The 15,925-nt window shown below is 40.7% G+C and overlaps 1 protein-coding gene across 2 annotated transcripts in view; it reads left to right on the top strand.

The window, feature by feature from the left end:
* BMF (Bcl2 modifying factor) overlaps positions 1-15,643 on the top strand; it is a 45,241-nt gene extending 29,598 nt beyond the window's left edge. For both annotated transcript variants that reach the window (XM_083349412.1, XM_083349411.1), the window contains one exon: positions 5,783-15,643. In XM_083349412.1, coding sequence (XP_083205538.1) covers positions 5,783-5,884 — 102 coding nt within the window. In that variant the 3' untranslated portion in view covers positions 5,885-15,643. The remainder of the gene's footprint in view (positions 1-5,782) is intronic.
* The last annotated feature ends 282 nt before the right edge of the window (positions 15,644-15,925 follow it).

Here is a 15,925-nt window from a genome sequence, read left to right as displayed (position 1 = left end):
CGGCGAAAGGAGCGAAGATCGGGCGCCATCTGGAGCTCTACCGGTAGCTGATTCCATAGTTCCGGAGCGCCCACAGAGAAGGATCTCCCCCTGGGGGCCACCAATCGACATTCTCTGATCGGTGGCACCCTGAGGAGGCCCTCTCTGTGGGAACGCACAGGGCGCAGGGAGGTTGATGCCGGCAGCAGGTGTTCCCTGAGGTACTCTGGACCCCTGCCATGTAGGGCTTTAAACACCATTACTAGTACCTTGAATATGGTTACTTCCTTACTGTCCTCCTTTTCATGTCCGTATTCTGAGAACAAGAGTGGATTTACCTGCATAATTTAAACTAGGGTTTCCCAACCTTGACAACTTTTAAGACACAGAAGTCTTGGAGTTGAAGTCCACATGTCTTAAAGATACTAAAGTTGGGAAACCCTGATTTAAACCATTCCAAAAAAAAAATCGTTATTTTCTAGTTGCAGTTTAACTTGAAATGCTATGGCTTGCAATAATAGCCCTGAGTTCTTGTACTTCCTTTTTTCTCTGTTTTTTGCAAATGGAAAAGGGAACTAAACAAACCATTAACTTACACAAGTCAAGATGCCATGAACCTGGGAAAATGTGGCAGCGGGAGGAGGCGGAGGCGGAGGCGGCGGCCTGGGGACAGCAGTTGTCTCTTCCAATGCCAAGTCAACTGGGTCTTGTTCTTTCACTCTCTTGCTATCAGGTGCGATGGGGAACTGCAGCATGTACCAGGAGTCCTTTTTTACTAAATATTTCTTCAAACAGCTCAGAGTCTCCATCATATAGATTTTGCACAATCATCTCAGATTCAGAGTCTCCATCATATAGATTTTGCACAATCAGATTCAAGGTGCTGGTGATGACCTATAAAGCCCTAAATGGCGAGGGTCCGGCATATTTGAGGGAACACCTGCTGCCAGCATCAAGTTCCCTTCGTCCAGTGCGCTCCCACAGGGAGGGTCTCCTCAGGGTGCCGCCGGTTAAAGACTGCCGGCGGGTAACACCCAGGGGTAGGACCTTCTCAGTGGAACCAGCTGCCTGCGGAGCTTAGGACTGCCCCCAACCTCCGTTCATTCCGCCGGGACCTGAAGACCTGGCTCTTCGAGCTCTCTGGCCCAGGCTGAAAATATTTTTAATTTTAATTTTAACTGGGTTTTAATTCTTTCAGGGTGCTATTTAATCTCTTTTAATTTGTTTTAACGTTTGTATTGACTGTTTTTTAAATGCCCTGTCAACCGCCCTGAGTCCTTCGGGAAAGGGCGGTATATAAATCTAAATAAAATAAAATAAAATAAAATAAATCTCTTTTGGCTAATGAAGCTAGGCTTCTGCCCCCTTGCAAACCGTCTTTGGTTCTTCCGGATTCACAGTGCATTGCCCTGGAATGGTTAGTGGCATTCTTCCTAAAATAATTATCAGGTATCAAATAAAGAACCACATTGTGATTTTTGTGTTACACGTGAATTTTCAACTTCTTAAAAGAAGTTCTCACTTTTCCTTCCATGTTGGCTTTGGAAGATTAAAAATTGAAGATCCAACAGCATGATGGCAAGTTTTCATCTGTGCTACTAAATCAATATTCTCGCCCATACATGTTTTAATAGCAAGAATGGAGAATTATAAGGTTAACCTAGTCATTTTCCAGATACTTTAAGTCCACTGCGGGAACTTCTGGGCTTCCCTTTATTCTACCCATTGGCCACCAGATTCTTTTGCCATCGGAATATATTCATTCATCTGTTACTCTGGGAAATGTGAATTATTTCTCTGCTCTACCTAACATTTAATTTGTTCTGCCTACTCCAAACACCTGATAGACAGGCAAAATACTTTTCAAATTATGCAGCTGTGTTAGATTTTGTGTCATACAACACACATTTTTTTTTGCATTCTTTTGTTGGAGTGCTCTTGATTTCTTGTTTGAGAGTTTCATTTTGTGCCATTGCAATTAATACTATAGGATGAGGTCTGATTCTAGCGTTCTTTGGAAACTTGTCTACCAGTTTCCAGGTAAAAATAGCCTGATTTGTGAAAAGCAAAAATGAGCCAAATAAATTTGTGATATCCACTCAGGGGATATAAACTCATCTTCTTGAAACACATAATTTATCACACCAGATATTTAAACTGGCATTGAAGTGATGGAATTAAACTATTTTAGATTTCAAATGTCTAGAAAAATGATTTCTATAAGTAGAGTGAAGGTGGGTGGCATATAAATTAAATCAATCAATAAAAAAATATTTGAAAAAACAAACAAACACCTAATAGGTGTTTCATACAGAATTACAATTCATTCTGAACTCACTTCATCTTAAACAAAAATAATTGGTCAATATCCTTGCAGATGGTTGAACTATCATCAGTATGCTGATGATATCCATTATATATCTCTATCCCAAGCTGACCCAGTGATGCTGTCCAGGTGTTGGCTCAGCACCTGCAGGCTATAAACATTTGGAGGAGGATGAATTGGCTTCAACTCAACCTAGAAAGACAGAGTGGCTCTAGTTTTTTTATCATCTTGGTTCCGATGAAGTATCATCTTTGACTCTTGCTGGTGCAAAACATGGATATGTTCCTGGACTTGGGATCCTGCTGAAGGAGCAACTGGCAGCTATGGCTCAGGGAGTCTTTGCACAGGTTCATCTTGTGCACCAATTGTGCCCATTTCTGGACAGGGAGGCCTTGCTCACAGTCACTTATACTTTGGTCTCTTCCTGGCTAGATTACTGCAAGACACTCTACCTGAGGCTGCCCTTAAAAGACCACACAAATTACTACTAGTGCAGAATGTGGTGGCCCACATAGTTCTGGGTGCCCCACAATTAACCCATGTTACCCTATTGCTAGGGAAAACTGCTCGGTCTTCCATTTTCTTTACTGATGTTTTTCAAGGTGCTGGTTACCATCTTTAAAGACCTAAATGGTCCAGGGCCAGATCATCTACAACAGGGGTGTCAAACTGCCGGCCCGCAGGCCAGTTTCATCATACTGAAGCCGTACCCACCCCATTGTCATCAATGCAAAAAGAGTCGTGATACATCGCGACACATCATGTGACGTGGCAAGTTTGATACCCGTGGTCTACAAGATTGCCTCTCCTTGAGAGTATCTGTCCATTCCACTAAGTATGATCGGGTGGATGTCCTTAGATCCCTTCTCTCAAATGTTGCCATCTAGTGGGATCTAGGCAATATGCTTCTCAGTAGCTGTCTCTTTCCTTTGAATATTCCACTGAAGTCTGGCAGGCTCCAAGTCTTCCAAAACCCATGACAGCCTGGTTTTCTCACAAGGATGACTTTGGAGCCAAGAAAGGTTTGTGTGTGTGTGTGTGTGTGTGTGTGTGTGTATTTGTGGCAATGTATGGAAGTTGGGGGCACTGGGAGTTTTCAGTAGGTAGACTTGACTTACTGCTTTGTTTAGTAACAATTCAAAGTTATGACAGTGTTGAAAAAATAATTTTACAACTAATGACCTCATTGACAAGCCTTGCAGTGTTCCTCAGTCACATGATCTTCATTATAGTCCATACTCCATGTACTGTGCTGGACCTGTTTTGCTTTCCTCAACTGCCTTGCTGAGCAGACAGATTGGAGAGGAAGAGTTACATAGTGAGGAATATACCGGGCCGCACAACTGGCAAGCTTGGACTGTGGGTGCCAACACATTGCTCTAAATGAATTTTGTGTGCCTTCTTACTCTCTTGTTACCCCTTCTCCAATGAATGTAAATGCAAACATTAGTTCCCTTCCTGCTCATTATCCCAGCACCCTGCATGGGAGCGATCATCCCAAAGGGTGGGGGAGTGGGGAAAAGAAAAGCAATGTCATGTGATTTCCCACTTAGCAGCCACTTCGCTGGAGCACAGGGTCTCAAGTGGTCGGAACCCTGGGCAGGAGGTTAGCAAGCCCATGTTGGAGACCTGAGGGCTGCCGTGAGGAGGGTTATGCTCATGTCCTTCACTCCAGCTCCTGCTGGGGACATGAAAGGAGCCCGCAACTGGCTAATCCTTTCAGCCTGGAAGGCCCTCCGTGCTTCTGATTCAAGTGCAAAGCCACTCAGCTTAATGACAGAACTGCTGCCCCCCCAATTATTGTCACTAAAATGAGGAATACCTGTATTGATTTTTAGTTTTGTTATGGTTTTCGTCATTATTTGTGAGCTGTTAATATCAGTTGCTATTACCTTATTAAGAAAGATGGCACTTGTGGTTGAAAAAAGGCTGAGGTCTGGCTTCGGATTGAGATAGACTCCGTGGCTCCTGAAGACAAAATAATTCTGGAATTGCCAGAGGATTATTTTAAAGGATCGCTTCTCTGAATCCCTGCGGCATTCTAAAACACAAGACCCTTGCCCCCTTTCTGAAAAGTATAGCCTTACAAAACAACGTTCACGGCTTCCATTCTTCTTTCACAAGCAGATCCATAATCCAGCAGGACTCCTGCTGATGTTTGAAGGCAAAGTGGCCTTCAAACATCAATTCCTTGATTCTCCTCTCTTCGGCAGCTCCCGGAGCCACTTTTCATGCTCTGCTGGACGACTGCCAATTTTCTGGAGCAAGTTCTTTGTGGGGAGGGGGGATCGTTAAAGGGAAAAGTAGGAGAAAATTGCCTCTTTGACATAATGTGCATGGGACCCTGCTCGCTGGATCTCTAGATCTAACTCCTCATATCAATGATGCCTCTGTCTTTCAACAAAGGCATGCATCCTACAAAGCATGGATTGTGACATTTGATGAAAGCTAAGCTCTTGCGGCTAGCCCTATCTAAAGGTAGCAAAATTAGAGTTTGAAGGCTCCCTGCCCCCAGTCACTGTGTTGCTTGATAATGGGGACCTGGAATAACCCCTAAGGTTTTTTGTTGTTGTTGTTGTTGGGTTTTGTTTTAAAGTGTGTTCTTGCTTAAGGTTTAATTGGCTCCAGTCAGTAGGAAAGGGCTCCAAGACTGATTATTTATGGCTTGCTGTCAAAAGGAGCTATTAAAAAAGGGCAGTATTATCTTGGAGATGTTGGGAAGCAGAGCATGGTGGGGGGAACATATGTGTGTGTGTGTGTGTGTGTGTGTGTGTGTGTGCATAGGAGTGTGTTTTCTTGTACTGGATAAAATCAGTTTTGCTGTCTCAGCAGTGTGGTTTAAATTGAAGATTAACCCTTTGACCTTCACAGTGTCAAATCACTTACAGATGGATCACCAGCTACACTTCTCTTCTCCCGCTCCCTTCCCCCCCCCCTCTCCTGTGTTTGCTGGAAGAGGGGGGAACTCTCCTTTAGGAAAAAAAAGGGGGGGAAGAAGTTGTTTGTTCTTGCAGCTGGGCTATGAGACACTCAGAAGCCAATCTGATTAAAAACAGCACTTGGCTAAACTCTGCAAAATCCTGCAAAAAAAAGGGGGGGGGTTTAATCCTTTTGTGCACAATACATAAAGGGTCTGCTTCTTTCTTTCATAATATTGGAGCAACAATTATTCCTAGAGAAACTACTACTAGTCTCTCTCACACACACACACACCCTTGGGCCAATGCTTTTTTCCTTAATAGTATTATATTATATTATTAATATAATATTATTATTATTAATACTACTATTATATATATACTATTATATATAATAGTAGTATCGCTGGATTAAAGTGCCCGTTCTTAAAAATATAACTTAATTTTTATTGGGGCAAGTTAACCTTTTGAATGGTAGCTTTAACATTTCATATGAGTGAGTAATCTTGTTTAGACCCTTTGTCCCACCCACCCACCCACCCTTTTTGTTTTTTTACAGCACCAACAGAACAGAAATCAGGTCTGGTGGCAGATCCTTCTCTTCCTCCACAACTTGGCCTTGAACGTGGAAGCAAACAGACAACGTGTGGGTCAGAGGTGAGATCTGCCCTGCCTCTTCCAGGTTCCATCCAGTCAGCTGGGAGCACCGAACAAACCCAGGTTACAAATGCGCATGCCACTGGACAGACGTGAGGTTCCTGTGGACCTGAGGGTGCTTGTTGTACAAAAGACTTGTTTTTAATGGACTTGCCTTCTGACTCCCTTGTCTTCTGTGGTGGGGAGCTTTGGTCCAACACTGTTGAAGAAAGATCTTCCCAAGTTGTGTGGCTTATAATCAAGGTGCAAGGAGGAACTAACGTAAGGAAGCTTTGGATGAGTTGGTGATGGGACTGTTGGTGACGTTCTGGGTTAGAGGTTGGGGGCAACTACCAGATTCCTGATAAGTAAACTTTGAAGAAACTCTGTAAACAGCAACTGTGAAGCAGCATATAGAGTATGTACAACTGAATCCTAATATTTTAAATAATGGAGATACTGGTGTAAACAAGGAGTGAGTCTTGAATACGTAACAACACACAATCATTACACTCAGGAACATATAGGCTCCCCTCCTGTCTTTCAACTCGAGCCAGGAAAATGAAATATAAACTGTACTTTCTTATCAAATGTAACTTTCTTTACTACTCTAAAGCTGTAATCCATATAGTAATGCCATTATCCAAATAATAGGATTTCTTAGATTACTTCCTTAAGGAGAGAAAGAAAAGTTTGCCCTTGGAGAGAGAAATTCAGCCTCACAGGGATTTCCCCTAAAGCTGCAAAATGCCTGAAGTTGGTAATGTGAAGGTCAGAATGGGGGTGGGGTGGGGGTTACTAGTAGAGGCCCTGCTTTCCACTGTCCTCATAATGCCAACATGCCTCTAAAGTGGGTAGGATCATGGCAGCCTGGAGCTTGCACCATCCTTTTTCTTTCCCATTGGAATCATTGTGAGGGACAAGGAAAGGAAAATCCTCTTTTGCGGGGTGGATCAGGATGCTGAGCTCGTCGATCAGATGGTCGGCACTTTGGCGGGTCGAATCTCGAGTGCCGCGTAACAGAGTGAGTGCCTGTTACTCGTCCCAGCTTCTGCCAACCTAGCAGTTTGAAAGCACGTAAAAATGCAAGTAGAAAAATAGGGACCACTATGGTGGGAAGGTAACAGCGTTCCGTGCACCTTTGGCGTCTAGTCAGGCCGGCCACATGACCACGGAGACGTCCTCGGACAAACGCTGGCTCTTCGGCTTTGAAAGGGAGATGAGCACCGGCCCCTAGAGTCGGAAATGACTAGCACGCATGTGCGGGGGAACCTTTACCTTTACCTTTTTTAGCTGACATAAGCCGTTAGAATTACGGAAGCAGCATTCAGCTACCTTGTCTTCTCTCTTTTCTAAGTCTAAACATCTAACAGAATTTGTTTAACTTAGCAGAGAAAAGTGCCTTAATTTTACATAAACTCTCATTACGATCATGTTCAATATCAGAGATGGAACCACAAACTACTGAATGCCCCATACTACGTATTTTTCTTTTGCCATTTAGGAAAAAAAAATGGAAGCAAAGTTTTTATTCGGAGAAGAAGAAAATCATACATATTGTAGAAAGAAAGAGGAGTGATTTTTATTGCCTGGCCCTAGGTAGAGGGGCATGAATCCAAAAGATTTTGAAAGGGCTCTGCACCCTGGTTTCAGGCTTCTGGGTTTTTCAATTTTAGGGCAAGTGAGAAGCAAGATGAGTTAGAAGGCTGGTTATGCAAAGATTTGGCTATATTTTTTGCAAAAGACGTACCTTCCAAAGTACTCTCCTGAAGTCATTTGCTATTCTGAACTATGTAGCAACACTTTCACTATCTTAAGAGGCAGTATTCCTACTCTAGGTGTTTTTAAGATTTAGAGTCAGAGGTCACACAGCTTGGTTAACGTTAAGTGCATTTATGGTTTTGCCTTCATGGCTTTAGCATGCTGTCCAGATCTAGTCAGTTCAGTTACTTTGTTCTTCATTGTATTTTGGGGGCCAAGAAAATGGACTAATACAGGAATGTAGTTGCGTGATTTGTGCTTAGTACTTCTTCCCAAAATAGCTGTAATGAGAGCACCTCTAACAGTGTGGCCGTTTTATATATTGGTTTTTAATAAAAAACAACATGAATTAACAGTATCAGTATTGTTTAAATATTTCCCAGTGTGAAGGAACAAATAGTTCTCAGACAAAATTTTATTCAAAATTTTCTAATACTTCTTACATTTTTAACTTCATCTTTTTGGAGAGGGATTTTAGAGTTTAGCAAGCAGCTTAGTCTCAGACTCTTGTGTCTCTGTGCTAGATTTCCTTCCAGCTTTGCCACTGTGTCTTTGCTAAAAGTCCTTGCCCCATCTGGCCTAATTCTGGAACTGTAGGCTATTTTTTCCAGCATTTCTGTAGTGCAATGAGTTGAAAACGTGCTGCTCGGAATCCTGGACTGAATCCAACTTTTGACCTCTACAAAAAGAACAGATTTCTTCCATAGTAGATTCTGGTTAATGGATCATTCCTGCTGACAGAATGAAGGAAGAGATTATTTTTGATTCCTCTAAAAATCTCTGGAAAATTGTGGGGTCCTAGGACAATGAAGAAGGTGATGTGGACCAGAACTCCCTAATGGAATTCTACTTAGGGAGGACCTGCTGGATCCAGACTCCTATTTTCATTCTCTTGAAAGGAATCTATCCCAAATCCATCTCCTTGAGAGATTATAATTTTCAGATGTGAAAATGGATCACCTGGGACTGGGTCCCCCAAGTCTGGCACCATTTAGGTGTGCTGAGGATTCAGTTCACTGTTGCCAGCAGGAGGGCAACAGATTGAGAAAAGCTGACTTAAACGAAGTGGCTCCAAGAATTGAGTTTCTGAGTCAAGTCTGCAATTCCAGCCGTATGATTATTATGTTCCCATGTTATACCTCCCTTGACTCAGACAAAAAATGTCGCTGACCATTACTGCATCGTGGCAGATAAAAGTGGAAGATTATGTCCTTGAACTTTAATGGGCCAGTTTCATTTTTGATAGCTCCTTGTGATGCTCCTCCTCCTCCTCCTGATCAGTATAAGGAATTTTTAGCCCTTCTGCCACGAGAGCAGATTGTCTTGTTTAACACATGACCTACTTACCCATCATCAGTTTGGACACAAGGCAGAAATATGAAGCACAAAGCTTTATTGTGTTATTCTCTGCAGCGGACCAAGCAGTAAATACGTGCTGGAGAAATAGGGCATGTTAGCAGATGCAAGTTGCCTTTTACACAATACTTTTTGTGTGAAGACTAGAAGTCCCAACTGGGACCTTTAAGAGTTTTACATTGTGTCTTTTTAATCTAATCAATAAATACTGTTGAACATTGGTTCCCTCCTCCCCACTATTACCAATGCTTAACTATACTAAAAAGTTATAATACTAAATGTGTATCTATTTAAATGTATAATCAAGAACAGAACCTGTCATGGGGCTGACCTGGTTAAAAGGCACAATAGCTTCATCCCACCAGACATAATTAAATAATGTGTTCTATTTCTGGAGGAGGACCTGGGAAGCTTATTTAAATTTTAGATTTTTCATATCCTGTAGAAGAGAACAACTTGCTTAAAATCTAGTCATAGAAAATTAGCATGTAATTATTTCTTACCTCCTCTGGCTTCTTGTGACCATTTGGTATCCTTATCTCATGTATTCTAGCTGGACTACCACCTTGATTTAATGACAATGAATTCTGTGAATCTTATTAATAATACAAACTGATGTTGCTTATGAGTCCCAAGGTTTTTGTTTTTTTTGAATGGATAGATTGATAAAATCAGGGCTGGCTTAGGACATCTAAACTTTCTCCAAAAAAAAAACACAACTTCCATTTTCTAAAGTTCATCAATTAACCCTTATGGAGAGGGCTCTTCTCTCATGATCATTTAATTCAAAATAAGCAAAAGTCCTTGGCTTGAGGTGGGAGTTTGCTTTTGTACCACTAGTTTACACAGTTGTATTTTCTCCTTAGTGGCTCTTTAGCAATAGAAAGAAAGTCTTAACCATGATAGAAAGAGTTCCAAATAACCTGCAACATTATCTGAAGCACACTACTACCTCAGTAAAATGTTGCAAATGAGGCAGAGCAATTTTACAGCAAAGGCTTCCACTGAGAAAGGAATTTTCTTTTTTTTACTATCTCTTTCTCCTCAATTCAGCTGGTTCTTTGTTAATCTTTTTTAAATCAAACTTTCCTTGGCTGCATTCTCTCCTGTAATAGTGCTTTTGCTGCAGTTCTTGGAAACTGAGACAGCAATCATAACAAACTGTACTGCCCGAGGTGACTTCCAGCTGCCAAAAGCCAGGCCAAGGTGGGGAGAGAATAGAGGAATGGTCTTAAGATAAAGACCCTGAGGATAAAGACCCTGGGGACACTGGCTGATTGTCCTGTGTTGGGGTTTTGTTGTGCAACTTCTGTGTCTATACTGTAGATGTAGCTGCTGTTTTCTTTCAATTGTGTGGATTTTCCTTTATTCCATGGCATTGTGTTCTCCTATTGTACCAAATTTGCTTGTCTTGTTCTGCCAGCTTAAGCAGCCTGTTGGCAGCAAGTTCCTGTCGGTGTTCCCATAGGCTGGAGTTCTCATTTTCAAAGACTTTACTAGTCTCTTCACCTACTTGCAAGCTTTGGTTATATCAGCCAAAGAGGGTGATCTAACATCCCCATAGAAAACCGTATCTGTGACTTTGCTTTCAACACATTGTTCTTGGATTTTATTTTGTTCTTTTAGGAATTAAAATTGGGGTCTGCTGACATTGTGACCAAACCCTAGATATGCAGGGACACTGTTGTCATGTAACAGTGAGCTTGATTTAATTAACTCTAATCACTACTTGGTACAAATAAGGACATGCACAACAGGAATTGCAACTGTCACTGAGACTGGCCACAAACTGACAATCCCATCCTATAGAAAAGCCTGGGAAAGGCATTAATCACACAAAAAGTAGAGTCAGACCTGCCTTGCAGAATGCAAAGACGGCAAGCCATTTCTAAAGTCAAAGACAGCTATGACATGGGACAGGCATTTATTTATTCCAGTGCTTCATATAAATTACCCAAGGGCTATAAACAGAACGGACAAAAATTAGTAGATTTAACTGGCTGTGATGAATTAAAGAAAGGAGTCCTTACAAACACCACAACTATCGTTGCTATAACTGCGCTGTCATCTCAAATAGTCTTCCTGCAACGTGGCACCTGGGAAGTTTCTTTATACTGCTTCAGAACAACAAATAATCTAACTGCCAGGCCAGAGACACCAGCCCAGCCCTATTTCCCTCCAGTATCCTCTCCCAGTTAGGTCGACAAAATTAGAAGGTAAATGCAGGAAATCAAAGACATTTCCCCCTACTTTTTATTTTTGGAAATATAACAACTGAAGAAAGCCCTTGAAAACTATAATGCATGATGTCATCACCATGCCCTGAGATCCTTGCAGGGTCTTTCTTTCCTTCTTTCTTTCTTTCTTTCTTTCTTTCTTTCTTTCTTTCTTTCTTTCTTTCTTTCTTTCTTTCTTTCTTTCTTTCTTTCTTTCTTTCTTTTCCCCCCAAAGTAGATTCCAGTCACAAAAGATTGTCTGAACCTGGTCTACAATGCTTATCTGCAGCACTGCCAAACCTTCAGACAGATATCCCCCTTTTACTGTCCCAGAGATCTGATATGGGACCATTGGAGTAGGACTCCAATATCCTTGCTAGTATTTGTTAATGTCCCCTAGCTCTTGTACATCTGGGGCAGGGGACCAAAAAATGAGCAAAGCTAAAGGAAGCACCCTTTGGAAGCTGGAGTAGGGAACAAAAGTAAGGTTTGTGTTATGCTCCTGAATTATCTTGCAAATGAGGAGATGGTTGTCCTATCCTTAATATAGAATTAATGTTTCCTTTCCAACTACTTTTCTGTAATTGGGATGAAAGCTGCATTTCCCCCCCCCCCACTTCAGATAGGAGAAGGATTTGAACAGTTCTTTGTGGTTACCTTTTCTCCTGATATGGTGGGAATTTACAGGGCAGATCACTAAGTTTAAGTCTGGCAATCAGTACTATCTTTTAAGATATGGGTAGCTTGAGGCCTTCCAGCTGTTGTTATAAAGCTGTTTTTAGCAATCTCAGACAACATGACCAATGCTGAGGAATGCTGGGAGCTTGATCCTGTGGCATCTGGAGAGCCCAATTTTCTAAGCCTTGTTTCAAGACTCAAATTTTAATACCCTGGGTAAGAAGAAGCATGCTTATGATAAAAGGTGAAGTTGCTTACATTTATGTGTGTTTTTTTTAAACTCCTGCTTGGTTTTGTGTACTGAAAGCAGATGGTCTTGTGGTTCATTACATTATATCATTTTTTTTAAACATCTGGCAATATGTGTTCAGTTCTATTGGGGTTAGTTTCACATTGGAGCCAGCAACATGTAAAAACAGAACTTCAGGTGCAACCTATCAATCAGTGGCATATTTCACTCTGTTATTCAAATGTAAAATAGGAAAAGGGATAATTGGTTCTAAGGACAACCATATAATGCTTAACTATTAGTTGGAGGTTTTTTTAAAAAATGTATTTTTCGGTGGAGTGTAAAATCTGAAGTTAATAAAGCAAAGGTTCAACTCTATGTACACTTGAAAGTAATTCCATTTTACTGTAAAAGGTCTTGCTTCTGAGTAAGCCTGTGTAGAATCATATTGCATATCCTTTTAATATCTTAATAGTTTAAAATAACAAATTAAGCTTGAGATCTATATCTTAAAAATACAGACATGTCTTAACTTATTCAAAGGTCCATTTTCCATCTAAGATTCACAGGCCTGCCTTACTTTTCAGCTGTTTCATACACTGAAAGAAAAAAAAGTTTGCCAACTTTTCCAACTATAACTGATTTTTAAGTGCTACTTGTTCACAGGCGACAGTGGGTTGGATCCCAGCTTGGTCCTCTTTAGAGTAGAGCTATTGTGATGGAACCTGGGAAAGAGGCCTGTATTTAGCAATCCTTTTTTTAAAGTGTCTAAATTTGGATCCAAACCAGTGGTGGGATTCAGTTGGTTTGCACCACTTTGACAGAACCGGTAGCTAATTTTTTGTTGCCCAGGTCCAGAATGGACTTCCAGAAGCAGCATCCACACTGAGAACCGGTTGTTCACATATTTGAATCCCACCACTGATCCAAACCACTGTTTATTTTCATGGTCTGAGAAACTTCATCTGCTTTTCAAGATATGGAGATTTTTTTCCCCCAGGTATTCTGGCCACTCTTATTAGCAAATGTCATTCTAGTTATTAAATTTGATATATATACAAAAATATACACACCCACATACACACAAAAAAAGTCTTTTGCTTTGGGTTTCACAATGAACAGTACCATTTTTTTAGTATCTAAAACAATTCTGAACTCCTACATGCTTCCGATTCTTACTCATCAGCGACAGGACAAAAGAGGCCAAATGTATCACATGCATTGGAATATAACTGTGTATGTCTGTAAATGAAATGTGGTCTCTAAATTCCTCTTTCTCATTGCCTCAAATAGGATCACCAGTATTTCACTGCCTTTGCTGTTTTCTGTTAACAGTGATTGGAGCTGAAGAAATTGGCAAGTTGCCATAAAAACTATCCCTGCTCATGTATTCAAACCGAGTCGCCTTAAAGACACGGCTACATAGGCTGGGTGAAGCACTGGCAACCCAGACAGATTTATTGGTTGGGTTATTGCAACTCACTGACTGTGAAACTGGATTAATGAGCACTCATGTGCCACCATGTTACCCTCCTCCTCCAATCATAAATTGGCAGAATAAATAGGAATTTTTCAGAAATTTATTGTGGAAGATGATTTCTGCAAACAGAAAGCCATGTGTCTTTTGGGGCGAGAGGGACTTTATAATGCTTAAATGAACCCCATTGAAATCAACTGAAGAGTAATTACTCATTTGTCCTGTTGATTTCTATGAGCTTCAATTGCCACTTCTGCTCTCTGGTCAGAAGCTTGTATCTCCAGGAAAAATTGGGGACACAGAAAAAAAAATTGGGGGATGTGTTTCTAGAGGCCTTTGGATTACTGTCGACCTTTGACTAATGAGAATACAGGATGAGTTTAAGAGTAGGAAAGATATGTTGGATCATTTATATTTTTAAATGCTGTTAAGAAAATCACCATGTGTACAAGGTTTATAAAAATGTTTTGGTAAGGATGTTTATTTAAAGAATATTGATTAGAGTTGGTATACTGGGATCAACAGCAAGGAGCTTGAGTTTTCTGTAACTCTTTGCTGCCATCTAGTAAGTCCCCAGATGCATTGGTATCCTTTCAGTGATATGGGCCTAACCAACCTGTAAGGCAATTGTTTATATTGTTTTATAAATATTTATATAACTCTTTTTGTTCAAAGTGCTTTTATTGTCAAGAATTATTGCCTATTTCATTGTTATAGTAGTCATAGGAGTTAAGGAAGCATGTTTTGTGTAAAGATGGATTTTCTGCACCTTCCATAACTGTAAAAGAGAGCAGGTCAACTTGGTTATGGGCTTGAAAATTGAAATTGTACCTGTTTTGTGACTATTAAAAATAGAGGATCTTATTTCCCTTTTCTACTTACTGGGTACACTGTACCAAACCAAATTAGTTTTTCTTTATTTCACACAGTTTGGGTTATTTAAATAATGATCACCTTTTTTTTTAATCCCCAAACTCACCGTCACTTCATTCTTAACTTTGTAGACCTATTGTGCCTTTTCACTATATAGTGTGAACCGTTTGTAACAATCTTATTACATGATACAAGGATGTGTGTCCGACAATGGAGAACTGGGATTTGTTTTTGTTTTGCTGACTTTTTTTTTTACTAGCAGCTGTTCCCTAAGAGCCTGGGGCACAGTGAAATCTTTCCCATCGTTTTGCTAGATCTTTTGAAATGAGCATACCAGGTATTTGAACCTGACACTTTCTGCACACGAGCATGTTCCTTATCAGAGGACAGTGGCTCCTTGTAGCTGACAAAATAATCCAGAAATCACACACTGATGACCATTCTTTAAATGAGTGGTCTTTAATTGGACACTTCCAGATGGGAGTCTGGAAAGTTGCAATCCCATTGTAGGAGTTCATTTTTCCTCCAATATTCGGGTCTATTGAAGTCAATAAAATCTATAAATATTAGTCAAATGTATTTTTTCCTAAACTGTAAAATTGGGATACTAAAGAAGCTTCATTCTACAGTCTTAAGTTGTCTTGAATTTCTCATTCCGATGTAGTAATTTATAATCTATCTGTTATAATCTTCTGCCTTTCCATCACGCATTGTGTACTGTATGCTGCAGATTTCTTTGGCGTGCTATAGAAAGAAGAATTTAAGACATGTGTTGTTGACATGTTCAACTTTGTAAATAAGGAATTACAGTTATTTGGCAATAGCCAATTATACTGGGAAAGCTGGTAGGCAGCAAATATTGCCACATCATTTTTAAAAGTGTTCTTCAATAGAATTCAGTCGTGTTGTATTATATATTATATATTCTCCCACTTTGCAGGATGTTTCTGTTATTATATCTTTTGCCATCATGGGCCTGAAGTGCACAGACCTCCTTTTCCATGGACCGAGACCCAGTGAGAATGTAGCATTTTATCTAACTATGGTTACGTGTCTTCAGGTTGTTCTGTCTCAACCAGTGGCAACTCAAAAGAGCTCTCCGTTTTTGTTATCTTTGCAGAATATTTACTTCTGGATTGCTCTGTTTCTCTTGTTTCTGACTATTTAAAATGCATCCTGGACTCTTTTTTTCATAATTGGTACAATTTTTAATAAATACTTAAAATCAAATCAAATGTTTTTTGTTCTATGAATTGGCAGCTTGTATCACTGCGGTTGAAGAAACCTATAGCCTATTCCAGCCATGTCAAACACAAGGCCCGAGGGCCGGATCCGGCCCATGAAGTGGTTTCATGTGGCCCGCGAAGCCATCCTGGAAACAGTGAGGGAATAGTCCCCACTGCCTTGGCCCTGAGACCCTCCTCCTGCCAGAGACCCTCAGATCTGTCGCACTCCTGCCCGGGCCCCCATAGGCAC

This window comes from Vipera ursinii (assembly GCF_947247035.1).
Source record: "Vipera ursinii genome assembly, chromosome: 1".
NCBI lineage: Eukaryota > Metazoa > Chordata > Lepidosauria > Squamata > Viperidae > Vipera > Vipera ursinii.
This window is presented reverse-complemented; position numbering and strand designations above follow the sequence as displayed.